The sequence below is a fragment of the Crocuta crocuta genome, unplaced genomic scaffold, assembly GCF_008692635.1.
Source record: "Crocuta crocuta isolate KB4526 unplaced genomic scaffold, BGI_CrCroc_1.0 scaffold7, whole genome shotgun sequence".
Classification (NCBI taxonomy): domain Eukaryota; kingdom Metazoa; phylum Chordata; class Mammalia; order Carnivora; family Hyaenidae; genus Crocuta; species Crocuta crocuta.
The window spans coordinates 8,197,305-8,213,375 of NW_027531904.1; the positions used below are offsets into that span (position 1 = coordinate 8,197,305).

Consider the following 16,071-nt stretch of genomic DNA (forward strand, 5'->3'; position numbering starts at 1 on the left):
GCCTGTTAGTGTCATTTTAACAGAGAAAATAGAAAGACTACTTAAAAGGATAAAATAGTATAAAGAAATACAATAAAAAGACATATGGTAAAGAATATACAAAAAAGATAATAAAGCAGACTATTAAGGAATTCTTGTCATAAGTGATGAATCACTGAATTCTATTCCTGAAACCAATATTGTACTGCATGTTAATTAAAATTTAAATTAAAAAGAATTATAAGTAAATCATATTAACTAAGACAATATATGTAAAAATGGGGAAAAATAAATCCCTTCTTTCTCCAAGAAGACTGCGAAGAGTAGTGGTCGGGACTCCACAGCCCCATAGTCCCTCGTGGCAGTAAAGGTGAGGAGCTCAAACAGGCCACTTTAGATCTTAAAGCTACATTCCACTGAGTGTTCTAGATGCCCTGATCATCTTCGGTGGGGAGAGATGCCCTAACCATTGCTTCAGGCTGGCCCTGATTTGTCGTTGGGCATAAGGGCAAGTGCAAACCTAATTCCCTGCTTTCCCAGCTCCGAACCTTCAAAAGCTCTCTCTGTTCCCGAATCTGGCCCCCAGGAGCCTGGTCTTGGTGAAGGGCTCCTCCTCGCGGCGTCCTGGGCATCTCCCCCCGCCCCCTCCCTCCCCGAACCACCCCCCCCCCTGGTGCACTCCCAGGATGGAAGCTTGACATACACTGCTTCTCCGTCTACACTGTGCGTTTCCGGGACAGAAAGGCGAGGCCATGAACCCGACCAGCTCCAAGTCCCATGCCATCCCCGCGTGCAAACCAGACATCCCGACTTCCTGAAACAGGTCTTGGGTAGCAGCCGGTGGTCTTACCAGCCTGACTGTGCGTGTTAGGACACGTTTCTTCGCTGGGTCTCGGTCTCCTTGGCTGTAAAATGAAGAGTGGGAACACATCGTATTTAAACATGCTGGCTGGGACATGGGACGCTTTGAAGGCAGAGAGAAAGAGATTTTTGGGGGGGATGCCCCCCTGCACGGCCCCCAGCACACGCCCCGTGAGAGCTTGTAGAATTGGTAACAACAAATGTGTGGCTTTTACCCAGTGCCCGGAGCTTAGAGGCCCTCCGGGAATAACTCCTCACGTCTGGTCTAACGTGTGGCCTCCAGCAAGTTTGCACCGTTCTCGAGCGCGTGTTCACCAGCGCCCCGGTGGGCGAGGAGACACCGCCGGTCCCCGTTCTCAGCAGGTTCGAAGTTTAACCGCAGGAGGCGGAGGCGGAGGCGAGAACTCGCTCGCTTTTCCTACATCACTAGGTACAAAGGTGGACGAGGTGGGGCAATAGAGGTAATTCTCGGGCCCCAGAAGCGGTTGCGACAGCGCTGGGTTCCGACGGCCCGGACGGATACAGACTTCCGACCTTCCCCATTGGCTGCCGAGNTCGCGGAGCCGCGAGGCTGGGTCCGCGGCGAGCGCGGGCGGGTCGGGCTCCATTCTCGGTGCCGACCTCGTTGTCCGAAAACGCTGGCGGAGCCGGCTGTCGTGTGCGTCTTCGGGGAACGCGGAACCGGGGACGTCCCGTAGTGCACGTGGGGACCGACCACACGCATAGATGGAAACGCTTCCAGGTCCTGGGAAGAAGGGACCAGGAATAGCGGAGACCCACGGGGCCTCTAGGAGGAAGGCGGTGAACGTAGCGCAGACTCAGTCAAATGGGAGCGGAGGGGGCGTGAGCTTTAGGTACCCATTTGGAATAGCGACAGGAGTGCTGTTTTAGACTTAAAGGAGGTCGTTCGGGGAACCGAACACTTCATTCCTTGGTAAACTTTCAGCACTTAAGGGGAGGGGGACCACAAGTTCAGCGGAGGGTTTAGGAGAAAATACGGCGTGTGTGCGCCCAGTGTACTGTGGGTGCCCAAGAGTAGTGCTCTGACGCCTTGCCCGTTCTCATTATAGGCCATTCTTACTCTGGATGATTTTTTCTGCCTTCTTTTGAATTTTGTTTAATGTTTCATTTTGAGAGAAGAGAGTGGGGGAAGAGGGAGGGACGGGGTGGGGTGGAGAGAGAGAGAGAGAGAGAAAGAATCCCAAGCAAGGCTCTGGGCTGGCAGCGCAAAGTCCAATGGGGTGGGAGGGAGGGCTAAACCCAGAAGAGTGAGGTCATGACCTGAGCGAAATTAAGAGCCTAAGGTTAGTTTAACCGACTGAGGGCCCCTCTGTGCATTCTTTTGCAGAAGACGGGTGTGAGAGAAGAATTCAGTCCCATTTCAAAATCTTAATTACATCTTCTCAAGCTACATAGAGAATTAGCTTTTTATATTAAAATGGTTTTATAAAAGGAGTTAGTGGTGTCACACTACTGAATGATTACAGTAATGATATTCTACTGTGGCTATACCAGGATTTGATTTAACCGTTCTTGTTTTATTGTGCATTTTGGTCGGAGAACAATAGCTTTTCAATATTTAATCAGTATTTAAAATTTTAAAGTTTAGGACATTGGGGTGCCTGGGTGGCCCAGTGGGTTAAGCTTCTGACTCTTGGTTTTGGCTCAGGTCAGGATCTCATGGTTTTGTGAGTTCAAGACCCGAGTCAGGCTCTACGCTGGCAGTACAGAGCCTGCTTGGGATTCTCTCTCTTTCTCTCTCTGTCTCTGCCCATCGCCCACTCGCATGGTCTCTGTCTCTCTCAAAAATAAAGAAATAAAAAAAAGTTAAAGTTTAGAACATTAAGGTTTCTTAGTTTTGTTTGTTTGGTACGAGCTTATAAATACTGTCCATACTTGAGCTTTACTTACATTTTGCTTTCTAGGTCCTTCAGGGACATGATACAGCCCACACCATGGTGGCATTAATGAAAGTTTATCAAGAGGAAGATGAAGCCTACCAGGAACTAGTTATGGCGGCAACCACGTTCTTCCAGTATTTGCTGCAGCCATTTAGGGATATGAGAGAAGTTGCAACCTTATGTAAGCTTGATATTTTGGTATGTTTTCTTTATACTTTTATTTTATCAGATCTACTATTTGTCACATTTTATTTCTTTCATCATATTTAAGTTTCAGTCTGTGTTTGCCCTTTGGGTTCACCCTTCTGTTTAGATGATAGTGTAGATATATCAAGCTTATTATTATTTAAAGAAACCTTTTTAATGTTTATTTAGTTTTGAGAGAGAGAGTGAGAGCACTAGCGGGGGAGGGGCAGAGAGAGACAGAGATACAGAATCTGAAGCAAGTTCCAGGCTCTGTGCTGAGAGCTCAGAGCCCGATGCAGGGCTCGAACTCATGAACCAAGAGATCATGACTTGAGCTGACATCAGACGCTTAACTGGCTGTGCCACCCAGGTGCCCTGATAAAAATAAACTTTAAATAGCACGCCCTGGATCATAATTCATTAATTTAAATTTTAGTAAATGTTGCCATCATTCTTATTTCCTTGAGCTGTGAGACACCCCAGTGACCTCCTGTCAGGTTACAAAGGACCCCTCTAGTCCAGAGGCCTTTAAAGGCTTTCCTTGGGTCTCAGCCAACTGGAGTCAGAAGAGATCAGAGAGATCTCTTGATCTCTGCCCCTTGCACTGGGCCAGCCTCCATACACACACTGATGGCCGCTGCCGCACCACTGTCCTGTAGAAATGGCATCATGTTTAGATAAAACTCATGCCACTCAAACTTCTGGAGAACGTTGTTCTGTTCATTATTCTGAAAGCTTATGATTTGGATAGTTACTTCCTGCGTGTTTTTTCTTTAATGAATAGCTTCATTGAGATGTAATTCATAGACCAAACAGTTCACCTATTTAAGGTGTACGATTCAGTGGTTTTAAGTCTATTCATTTGTGCACCCATTCACCACTGTCTAGTTCCAGAACATTTGTATCACCCCCAAAAGACACCCCATACCCATTAGCAGTCACTCGCCATTTCCTCCAACACTGGGCGACCAGCTTTCCGCTACTGTGACATTTCCCCACGCTGGACATTTCATCTTGTATGGGTTCATACAGTACGTGGTTCTTTGTGTCTGGCCCCTTTTATGCAGTGAGTTTTTGAGGCCTATCCATGTTGTAGCATGTACCAGAACTTCGTTTCTTTTTATTGTCTAATAGCAATTATTGTACAGATATAGCACATTTTACTTAGGCGTTTAGCAGTTGATGGACATTTAGGGTGTTTCCAGTTTGTGACTATTAGGAATAGTGCTGCTCTGAACATCTGTGTACAAGTTTCTGTGTGGCTTGTGTTTTCATTTCTCCTAGATGTATATCTCCTAGATGTATATCCGGAATTGCTGGGTCACAGGGTAACTATATTTAACGTTTTCAGAGAACTGTCAGACGGTTTTCCAATGCAGAAGTGTCCTTTTACATCCCTGCCAGGACTTGATAAGGGTTCCAGTTTGTCCACAGGATTGCCAACACTGTCTTTTTGATTCTAGCCAGCCGAGTAGATGTAAAGTGGTGTTTTGTGGTTTTGATTCACATTTCCCTGATGGCTAACCTGTGTGTGTGTGTGTGTGTGTATGTATATATATATATATATATACATTTTAAAAGTTTATTTACTTATTTTTAGAGAGAGACAGAGTGAGAGCAAGCAGGGGAGGGGCAGAGAGGGGGAGAGAGAGAGTCCCAAGCAGGCTCCTCACTTTTGTTGTTAGCTTTGCAGAAGAATTGGATGCCGAACGACAACTAGCACATGTCATAGTTATGAACATATAGATTTTACTATCTTTTAGGCTCTTGTATTATTTTTGCCCTCCAGAGAAGAATTATATTGCAAAGCTTCCTGCTGTGTCCCTTTCTAAAAGAAGCTGTAGCAACAGCTAACACTTGAACGCTGTGTATCAGGGCCTATACTGAATGTCTAGCAACACATATGGGATTTAAACAATTGTTTGTTTTTTTAAGTTTTATTTTTTATTTTAAAAACATTTTTTAATGTTTATTTTGAGAGAGAGAGAGAGACAGAACAGGAGCAGGGGAGGGCAGAGAGAGAGGGAGACACAGAATCTGAACAGGTTCCAGGCTCCCAAGCTGTCAGCACAGAGCCCGACACGGGGCTCGAATTCATGAACTGTGAGATCATGACCTGAGCTGAAGTTGGATGCTTAACGAACTGAGCCTCCCAGGCGCCCCTATTTTATTTTTTAAAGTAATTTCTACACCCAGCCTGGGGGTTGAACTCACGACCCTGAGATCAAGAGTTGCATGCTTCTCTGACTGAGCCAGCCAGGCGCCCCTAGTCAACTGTGTATTAGTAGAGAAATATAACTTGACAGCATGCCTCTCTAGAAAATGGTATTCTAGTAATGCAGAATCAAAGTAGATTTTTATTTTTCTTTATGCCGCCGAGCATCCATTTGTCTTCTAGGTGGTGCTTAGCTTAGAGCCTTATTCATACTCAGTAAGGAATTGTTGAATGAATCAGATTTAATCAACTATGTAGTAGTAATAAAAGTAGTTGAAATAATGCCTGTAACCAATTTCCTTTCAATTTCCTATGGCTCTACACGACTCTTCTCTCTTACTGATACAGTTTCCCCTTCTTTTGTAGAAATCCTTGGATGAGGATGATCTGGGTCCTAAAAGGATAGTTGCCTTGCAGAAGGAAGCCAAAGAATGGAGCAGACGGGCTGAAGAAGCTATAGTCTCTATTCAGGACATCACGGTGAATTATTTTAAAGAAACAGTAAAAGCGTTAGCAGGTAACAGTTTAAAATTCTATACTAAGATGTGTGTAATTTTCATTTTATTTGAAAAACATTTGAGTGCCTCTTGAACACCAGGCACTGTGTTTTCTAGGAGCTGGGGATTCAGTGTAAGGAGAAGTACAAAGAGACACTGCACAGTCTAGTCTGGTGAGGGCAGAGCGATCTTGTTCTGTATTCACTCAGACACAGGGAGAACGGCAGTGGCAGCTGGCCACACGAAGAAGGGAAGCACGGGGCTCTGAGAGCCACCAAGGGGAATGAGGCTCCTTCACTAGGTCAGTGAGGGCCTCTGGGAAGTGGCCCTTGCCCTGATCTGAAGGGTCAGTGGGAGCCAAGAGAGCATCGCCGTGAGGGCAGAGTGTTCCAGGCAGGGGAACAGGTGCTTGCTCAGGCGCCCTGGCTGGAGGGGGCCTGGCGAGTGTGGCAGGTGTGAGGAGGGTAGAGCACGGGGGCTGGAGCAGAGCCTCATGGGAACCGGAGCCGCAGAGGGCAAGGAGGCAGAAGGCGGCGGGGGTGGGGGCGAGGACTTCTGTCTCATCTCTGAGTCGTCGTTGACAATGGCTCCAGACAGGACACCGAGTGGCTGCCAGCTGAAGTTACATTCATGAAGTGAAGTGCCACACGGCTATTAAGCAAGCTGCTCTAGATCTGCTTTTTCTGAATGGCGACACCTCCACGGTCTGTCAAGTGAAATAAGATACAAAAAAGAATGATGATCTTGTGGGGTGTTTTTGCTTATTTTTGGTTTTTGGTTCAAACTGCCTGTCTAGCTGGATACAGAAGCAGTCTGGAAGGTATGTGCATCAACGTGTAAGAAATAATCACCTCCAGTAGTTGAGATTCGGGATGTATTCTTTTTTTTTAAATGAAGTATCTAAAATTTTTATGTATGTATTTTTTTGCGACAATAAAAGGTCCTTAAAATAAAACATTTTTTTTTAAAAAGACTGTTTTGTAAGTAATGTGGGTGGCGGTAAACAAAGAATTAGCTCGGGATACATTTTTTTCCCCTTTTGGCGAGTTGTAATTATGTTTTATCTCACTAATTCCAATCCAACAGGAATGCAGAAGCAAATGCAACAGGACGGGAAGAGGTTTGGCCAGGCTGCCTGGGCTGCGGCAACTCCCCGGCTAGAAAAACTCAAGCTGATGTTAGCCCAGGAGACGCTGCAGCTCATGAGGGCCAAGGAGTTGTGTTTAAATCACAAAAGAGCCGAAATTCAGGGAAAGGTAAGACAAAGATAAATGAAACTTTGTTTAAAAAAACATACTTTTTAGGGGCGCCCAGGTGGCTCCGTCGGTCTGACTCCTGGTTTCGGCTCAGGTCATGATCTAGCACTTTGTGGGTCTGATCCCCTCGTCAGGCCCTCTGTTGACAGGGCGGAGCCTGCTTGAGATTCTCTCTGTCTCTCTGCCCCTCCCTTGCTCCCTCACTTGCTCTTTCTCTTAAAAATAAATAAACTTAAAAAAATCTGAAATAACAGAAAAACACACTTTTAGGTCTCGCCTTTCTTTCCAAACGCTGTCACAGAGCTTCAGCACTCCAGTCACTGCAGGGTCTTGTCCTGGTCGGAGTTTAGACCGCGGAAGGTTGGCAGGAGGCTTCCTTCCGGTCAAGATGTTTTTGAAATATTATATTGTAGGATGCTCCTGATAATGCCACTGAGCTCAGCACTGAAGTAGATGATAGACTTAAATCAATCAAGCGGTGTTTCAGCACAACTTGAGGGCAATAAAAAGGTACTTTAACCCAGGATCGTAGCCACTTAAATTTCTTCCTCTAAAGGTAGGACTTTGAAGCAGAAAACACCGCAGGTGCCTCACTGCCACTTATTTTTCTCAAAACCTAAATGTTTTCGTATGTTTCAAGGGTAAATTAAAATATTTGTAACAAACATCAAGTAAGGCATTTTGTTTTATTAAATGAAATGGAAAAATTTTTCTTGTCTGTTAGTTTTATATTTGGTATTAAACAAAGAATAGAACATTGCTCAAATGCGTCTAATGTTGCTTTTAATGCACTCATTATTTAAACTTGCTCTTACTTTTTCCGTGAAAACCAGATGGAAGATCTTCCAGAACAAGAAAAAAATATAGATGTTGTAGATGAATTGGAAATACAATATTATGAAGTCCAATTAGAACTATATGAGGTTAAATTTGAGATATTAAAATATGAAGAAATACTGCTTTTAACACAGCTGGACTCAATTAAAAGGCTTATAAGAGGTAAGATTTATACTTAAATGTGTCTGTTAAAATGTTTAAATCACACCTAAGAAAATACCAAGACCATGTTACCACTTCTTCTGAGTTGTCTAAAACATCTACTGAAATCTCCTGAAGTTTCCTTTTAAGTTCTGTTCTGCAGATGATACCTTCATTGTCACACACACAGCAAACAAAGGGAACCGTTATCACCCCAGTTCCGTCATCTATAGATACTGACATAGCCCTGTGTGTGTGCTGATGTGTATAAGTAAATAGCAATTTCTAAGCCAAAACTATATACCCTGTATAGTAGCCTCTTTTCATTTATTATGTACACACCATCTTTCCATTTCAGTAAGAAAAACATCAAAAACTTTAATGGCTGCACAGCATTGCATTATGCGTATGTATCGTGCTTTCCAGCTTTTCACTCCCGCGAACGGCAGTGTAGTTGGGGACCTTCCTCTACACGCCTTTGCATGTAAGAGAGTGTTTCCTTGGATGGAACTGCTGAGTCCAGGACAGAGCAAATTTTACATCTTGACACACACCTGCTAACACCATGGTCGTCCTTTGATACACATTTTTTCCTCGCTTCTATTATTTTCTGACTTCTAAATTCCATACTGTACAATGGCCTTGTAGATCGAGGTTGTGCAGAAAGACTTCCCACAGCAGATTATGAAAAGAGCTGTTTCCCCATATTATACCATTCTTGTAAATTCTTGCCTTCCTGATAGGAGATGGCGTCTTGTAGTTTTCATTTCTTTAATCACAAGTGTAGCGGGCACGATTTTGTATGTGTACTGGATGTCTGTATTCTTTTGTTAACTGCCTATCCTTGGTCTTTGCCCATTTTTCTTGGGAATGTTCCCTTTCTGTACTAAGGCTGTTACTCTGTTATCTGTCAAATGTTGTAAAGAATTCCTGTCATTTGCTTTCTCTTGCCTTACAGAAATACTTAATTTTTATGAAGTCACATCAGCTTCTGGTGAAGTCTTTCTGCATTTGTTGTTATGCTTGGCAAAATGCTCCTCATCCCCAAACTATTTTATTTATGTTTTCTCTTATTATGTTTGTGAGTAAAAAAAGAAAAAAAAAAATCTCTTTGGGGCTCCTGGGTGGCTCACTGGGTTAAGCCATACCAAATCTGAACATTTAATTGAATCCTGAGTATTCAAAAACTTTGCAGAAATTTCAGGTTATAAGCATTTTACATGTTTAGGAAAGAATCCTGTTAAAAGACTTAATCCAGAAGGATGCATGCCAAATTGTTCATAATGTTTCCCTCTGGGAATGGGCTTCCAAAGGTTTGGGAAAGGAAGAAAAGTTCACTTTCTATTTCACTTAGTTCTGTAGAGCTCGGGTTTGTTACAATTAGCATGTATTTTTAAAAGATACGTATGTAATCAAGATTAAGTATCTTTAAGGCTCCTTAAGGACATACTGCTGGTAGAATGCAGGTTTCCTTTCTGGAGCTGCCGCGAGCCTGGACTGTTCATCTTCTAAGGAAGTAGTAAAAATGTATGCAAAGACTTTATGTTCAGATGTTCATCATGGTGAAATTGATAATAATGGAACTTGGAATATTCTAATGATAGAGAATGCTTAAATTAGAGAATACTACATGGCCATTGAAATTCTATTTCCATCAGATGGAAAATGTCCTCTTAGCATTGTTACTGCTTTTTGTGGCTGTGTGTGTGTGTGTGTGTGTGTATGTATGTATGTGTGTCTACACCCCCACTTACTCATACACACACAACACACACACACACAAATGTCAATAGCAGTTCTCCCTGGGTGATGAGGTGACAAGTCATCAGTACTCTCTCCTTACATTTAAAGTATTGTCATGTGTAATTTTTTTATACCAAACATGTTTTAAATATCACCACTATGTTTCTAGATAAAGAGGGTGAAGTTGTCTATTATGACCCATGTGAAAGTCCAGAGGAACTCGAAGCTGTCGGGCTGCGGGGTGACGAGGCCCTGGAGATGGAAGAGCTGAGCCGGCAGTGCCGGCGCCTGGAGTCTAAGCGGGGTAGGATATGTGTCCGGAGGGCCTGTCTCAGGAATAGACAGGTAGGTGCGCCGGCAGCTGTCCCCGCCCCCCCGCCTGGGGGTTTGTCTACTCAAGAGAAGGCTTTTGACCAAGAGTCATTAGTTTCTTGTGTGTTTCTATAGATACCAGTGGCTGCAATTATANATATATATATATATATATATATAAAACTTTTTTTTGAAAAGGATTCTGTGTCTTTCAGGATTTAAGCATTTACCATAATCTCTAGATTTTAGTCATCCATTCAGCAATTGTTTGTTGAATGCCTGTTACATACACAGGTATTTTTAAAATCACAATAAGTAGAAACTTCCAATAATCAGCTATAGTGAATTCTAAAATTTATTGTAAATCATTGTGGAATATTAGAAATAATATTCAGCTCATTTCAATACATATATTTGGTGAGTAGGTTTTTTCCTTAATTTTTAAAAACTCCATGATTATGGGGCACCTGGGTGGCTGAGTCGATTAAGCATCTGACTCTTCTTGATTTCAGCTCAGGTCATGATCTCAGGGTTTGTGGGTTTGGGCCCCGTGTCGGGCTCTGTGCTGATGGTGCTGAGTCTGCTTGGGATTCTCTGTCTCTGCCCTTCCCCCATGCTCTCTCTCTCAAAATAGACAAAAGTTAAAAAAAAAACCCCAAAACTCCATGAATACATAAAAGGTAATATACCTTGGTGCACCTGAGTGGCTCTGTGAGTTGAGTGTCCAATCTTGACTTCAGCTAAGGTCATGATCGCAGGGTTGTGGGATTGAGCCCCGAGTCAGGCTCTGTGCTGAGCATGGACCCTGCATCAGATTTTCCCTCTTTGTCCCTCCTCTGCTCATGCTTTCTCTAAAATTAAAAAAAAAAAAAAAAAAAAAAAAAAAATATACCTTAAGAACGGTTAAGCCTAGTTAAAATACAGTTTTTAATATAATTTTTCAGGTATTTGTAGGTTGGATATAGTTATGAAGTTATGGTTGGAAGTACTGTTGTAATGTGAAGAGAGGGGTTTAAAATAATCACACTGAAACAGATTCTTAGGACACAAGCCATTTAAGAATGGGGGGCTAAAAAAAAAAGGGGGGGCTGCCTGTGTGTCCTCTCACTTCCACTTGGTGGATTTGCTTTTTTGTCTTTCATGGCGCTGAATCACAGCTGTGGCCCTCTGGGTACCATGGGTCCCTGTAAGGCGCCAGTCAGCACATATCACAGCACTGAGCGGAGGCAGGACCCTGGCACCACAGAAACTCCTACTAGCGAATGCCTTACATGACAGCACAAATATAGTGCCTTCTTTTAAACTTTGAAGCAGTAGCTACAGTAACATTAAGAACCACGTAGGTGACTTGTGTCATTCTCCCAGGATCAGTGCAGAGAGAACCATCGGCTCCGACTACAACTGGCTGCAGAAAGCATGAAACGTTTTCATCAGCATCACAGCATCCAGATGGTAAGTGGTCGAAAGAAGATGTTTTGTATTTGCGTAATGGGACTCGCTGGCTTAAATCTGTGGCCACTGGGGCTCCGCTGCCCTGGACCGGCAGCTGCCAGCCTGGACCCTGAGGAGCCTGAGGTTCAGCCCTACAGCCTGGGGAGGGGACGGGGGGTGAGATGGGGGAGGTGCTAACACTGGGTCACAGACCCTGTCCTTCTTAGTTTGAGAAATTGACAAATATATGTTTGCTTAAATATAGAGAAGAGACAAGATAAAAGAAGAAGAGCGAAAGAGAAAAGAATGGATAAACCAGGAGCGCAAGAAAACACTCCAGCGACTGAGAGCGTTTAAAGAGGTAGGTTCTACGGGCGCCTGGGTGGCTCAGTTGGTTAAACATCTGACTTCAGCTCCGGTCATGATCTCACAATCTGTAAGTTTGAGCCCCATGCCAAGCTCTGTGCTGACAGCGTGGAGCCTGGAGCCTGCTTCGAAATCTGTGTCTCTTTCTCTCTCTGCGCCCCTTCCCTGCTCAGCTTTGTCTTTCTCTCTCTCTCTTTCTGAAAAATAAACATTAGAAAATATTAAATAAAGAGGTAAATCCTAGAAATAATTACTTCACGTCCATTTTCTGGAGAAATGAAGACTTGTATCGTGAACCGATAATTTGGAACACAGAACGTTTCTCAAATGCCATTAGTTTTAGAATAGAAGTAACAAACAAGAATGTTAGCACGTTAACGTTTTTGATATTGCCAGACAGCAGGGTTCCTGCCCTCCCCTCCTGACCCAGTGGTGCTGACTCAACACCACGCTGTTGACCAGACAGAAAAACTGAAAACAGTTAAATTGCCCTCAACCTTAGCTTGCTTTTTGCTGACTTCTAACAAACAATTCTTTAAAATGCAGTCAAGGAGGGGCGCCTGGGTGGCTCAGTTAAGCGTCTGACTTCACTCATGATCTCATGGTTTGTGGAATCAAGCCCCACATCAGGCTTGATGCTGTCAGCGCAGGACCCACTTTGGATCCTCTGTCCCTGTCTCTCTGCCTCTGCCCTGCATGCATATTCTCTCTCAAAACTAAACATTTAAAAAAATAAAAAAATAAAACAAATGAAATGCAGTCAAGGAAGCCCTGTGACAGAGTATCGTTAAGTGCTCTGTTAAAAGTGAATAGGTTTAAAAACAAGTAGCCACTTATTTAAAAATAATTTTAAACTAGTTGAATATAAAACAAATCTGTTGTCATACACAGACCCAAGTTTGTAGCTGCCCCGAGGGAGGACAGCCCACTCCCACACAGGACTCCGGAGTCAGGCCTTGAAGGTGTGCCGTGCTACTAACCAGGAAACGGGCCACTGGAGTGATAAATCAGGACCCGCTGACCTCAGCTGGTTTTCCGATGTGCTCACTACTCTGCTCATTAACGAGCACCTGCTGCATACCAGCCTGGTGCTAGACACTTCCTGTTCCTTCTCATTTAATTCCTAACCCCGCGGCCCGCGGCACTGGTTAATGGAACCCGGATGGAGAACGGATCCGGGGGTGCAAGTCCGCTCTTTAGCCCCGAAGCGTCTGATCAGGGATCAGTCTTTCAAACACGGAGATGGGACAGATAGACCGATGGAAGGTGACAGAATCAGGCCACCTATGCTCTCAACGATGAATTAAAAAATCTAACATGTTGGCCTCACATTGGTGGTGGTCTGGAACAGAACCGAGTTGTCTCCGAGGTGTGCGAGCTGAGGGCTTTGTGGTCCTTGGAGGTGTGGATCTCTGGCGGGGGTGGGAGGGAGGAGTGTGTGGGCTTTACATGCAGGTGAGGAACCTTGAGAATTGGGTCTCCTCCAGCCTCCTAGCAGTCACTTGCGAAGAGGCTCCAGAAAAGCCCAGAAGTTTTTAAGATGTACAAACAGAAGTGTCCTCTGTAGAATGAGGGGCGTCTGTGTTTACCAAGGTAGTGCTACCCTCCCAGGGGACAAAGCCAATCGGAGCCCATTCAGAAGGGAGTAAGTAGAAAAGAGAGAAGACCAGAAGTGAATCCCTTGATATGTGACACTTGTTGAGCCCTGACAGGTTGTTTTTAAGTATCGGAGGGGCAGTTATGTTAGGAGGTAATGGACTTGGTGTGTCCTGGGGGAGTCCTGGGGAGAGAGACTCCCAGCATTGGAAGGCAGAACCCAACAGGCCAGGGTCACAGCGACACGCTGATGCCAGGAGGGGTCCTTGGGGTTTGGGGACGGTTGGATGAGCCCCTGGTCCAGGGTTTCTAGGATTCTGATTCTACCGGCATGTGATGGCTGAAATGCACGGCATGGTGGCTGCGTGACCAGCAACAGCATCCGTGAGGTGTGGGGCTTGTTGCCATCACCCTGTTGTCATGGAAAGGCTTAGAAAAATGTACGGGGGAGAGAAATACAGGCATACCTCGGACACTGCAGGTTCCGCTCCAGGCCACCACGATGAAGCGAGTCAAATGAATGTTTTGGTTTCCCAGTGCATATAAAACTGTGTTTTACACTACAGTGTGTTAAGTGTGCAAATAATAGCATTAGGTCTACAAAAAAGTACGTACCTTAATTTTAAAATATTTTATTGCTAAAAAATGCCATCCTCCGAGCTTTTAGCAAGTTGTACCATCTCTGCTGGTGGAGGGTCTTGCCTCGCTGTCGATGGCTGCTGACGGATCAGGGCGGTGGCTGCAGAAGGTGGGGGCTGGGCCGTTTCTTAGAATGAGACGGCAGTGAAATTTACTGTCTTACCCAGGCACAGTTTGGGCGCCCCAAAAACAACTGTAATAGTAACAGCAAAGATCTCTGATCACAGATCACCATAACAATGATGAAAAAGTCTGAAATATTGCAAGAATTGCCAAAATGTGACACAGAGACACAAAGTGAGTAAATGCTATTGGAAAAATAGCACCGATAGACTGACTCAGGGTTGCCACGAACCTTCAATTTGTAACAAAAAAAAAAAAAAATGCAATTTTTGCAAAGCAAAATAAAACAAAGGGCAATAAGATGAGGCATGCCTATATTCTGTATCATGAATTGTCCTTTTGATACATTACTACTAAATCTACATTAGTATTGTCACATTGTAAACATCCTCTGCCAGTGTCTTTTTTCACTTAAATTATATGGAGATGTATTCTTATATATATAGATCTAGTTCATTTTAATGGCTATGTAGTATTAACATTTTATGTGTTCTGTTGGCTAGTCAGTGCATTCATTAGGGACCACCTTCCCACCACTCAGGATTCATTTTATATAAGATTATGGTTTTTTATTTTAACATTTTCTAATGTTTATTTTTGAGATTGAGTGGGGGAAAGAGGGGGAGACAGAGGACCCAAAGCAGGCTTTGTACTGACAGCAGAGAGCCTGATACGGGGCTCGAACCCATGAACCACCAGATCACTGCCTGAGGTAAAGATGGATGCTTAACCTACTGAGCCACCCAGGTGCTCCTAAGGTTATGTTTTTACTTGTCAAACTAAAACCTGAGAGGCCAGAATGTTTTATTTTTTGTTTTTTCTTTTTTTTAATGTTTATTTTTTATTTTTGAAAGAGAGAAAGCATGAGCAGGGGAGAGGGGCAGAGAGAGAGAGAGAGAGAGAGAGAGAGAATCCCAAGCAGGGTCTCTGCCGTCAGTACAGAGCCCTACGTGGGGCTCAAACTCATGAACTCCAATCATGACCTGAGCCGATATCAAGAGTCTGGCACTTGGGGCACCTGGGTGGCTTAGTCGGTTAAGCGTCCGACTTTCACTTGGGTCATGATCTCATGGTTCGTGGGTTCGAGCCCCGCATCGGGCTGTGTGCTGACTGCCAGCTCAGAGCCTGGAGCCTGTTTCAGTCTGTGACTCCCTCTCTCTCTGACCCTCCCCTGCTCACGCTGTCTCTCTCTCTCTCTCCTAAAAATAAATAAAACATTAAAAAAAAAAAAAGAGTCTGGCACTTAACCTGAGCCACCTAGGCACCCTGAGACCAGAACATTTTACGTTTTTAAATTATAAAGTTTACTGTAAACCTAAAAATTAGAGAAAAGAAACGTGATAACCATCACTTTGAGGTCCACTCGGGGAATTTTTCATACAGCTGTTTTATGTGGTTGTGAATTTAACACTGTGTCATCTGTACTCTCTTAGGATGTTCCATGACTTCGTACTATTTATGATTTTTCACTGCTACCTACTATCTTAAATAAATTCACCAGAGTTTTCTGAAGTAACTTCCTGTTGCTGCGTGTCAGGCTTACTGCTCATGCCATAAACAGCAGTGTTTGCCTCTGCGTGTCCCCTGCCCTGCTTATTGGAGAGAAGTGTTTCAGGGGTCTGAATGCTTCCTCCGCAGGTACAGACTAGATAGGCAGGCTGGCCGTCCAGGGTGACGGGGAGCCACTCAGAACAACAGCACTTAAACCAAGTCTCAGCCTTCGAAGGTTCGAGGCCGGTTTCTGACCCCGTGTTTCCTTGCCAGAGGCGCCCGGGCGGGTCCGCAGTGAAGTCACCGGGCTCAGGGGCTGTGGCCCCGCACCTGCCCTCCAGGCTCACCCCATGGATGGCTGCGTCCTCCGGGGAGACCCCTGAAGGCAGCGAGGCAAAAACCGGTGAGGATCAGGACTGTTCTGGAAATACCGACCCCAGCTCCGTTCCAGCTGGTGACCAAACACACCCCGAACCCAGTGAGGAACTGTCGCCGCC

The 16,071-nt window shown here is 44.5% G+C and overlaps 2 protein-coding genes across 2 annotated transcripts in view; one reads left to right on the forward strand and one right to left on the reverse strand.

Annotated features, from left to right (window-relative positions):
• The window catches only part of FSD2 (fibronectin type III and SPRY domain containing 2), a 46,829-nt gene extending 45,435 nt beyond the window's left edge, over positions 1 to 1,394 (reverse strand). Inside the window, exon 1 of the mRNA XM_077774417.1 lies at positions 830 to 1,394. Within this exon, the coding sequence (XP_077630543.1) occupies positions 830 to 923 (94 nt within the window). The 5' untranslated portion in view covers positions 924 to 1,394. The remainder of the gene's footprint in view (positions 1 to 829) is intronic.
• Positions 1,395 to 1,566: 172 nt separating this feature from the next.
• Positions 1,567 to 16,071, forward strand: part of WHAMM (WASP homolog associated with actin, golgi membranes and microtubules) — a 17,847-nt gene continuing 3,342 nt past the window's right edge. The window contains exons 1-9 of the mRNA XM_077774275.1: positions 1,567 to 1,647; positions 2,766 to 2,939; positions 5,509 to 5,659; positions 6,726 to 6,895; positions 7,729 to 7,894; positions 9,786 to 9,961; positions 11,294 to 11,380; positions 11,625 to 11,720; positions 15,848 to 16,068. Of these exons, the coding sequence (XP_077630401.1) occupies positions 1,567 to 1,647; positions 2,766 to 2,939; positions 5,509 to 5,659; positions 6,726 to 6,895; positions 7,729 to 7,894; positions 9,786 to 9,961; positions 11,294 to 11,380; positions 11,625 to 11,720; positions 15,848 to 16,068 (1,322 nt within the window). The remainder of the gene's footprint in view (positions 1,648 to 2,765; positions 2,940 to 5,508; positions 5,660 to 6,725; positions 6,896 to 7,728; positions 7,895 to 9,785; positions 9,962 to 11,293; positions 11,381 to 11,624; positions 11,721 to 15,847; positions 16,069 to 16,071) is intronic.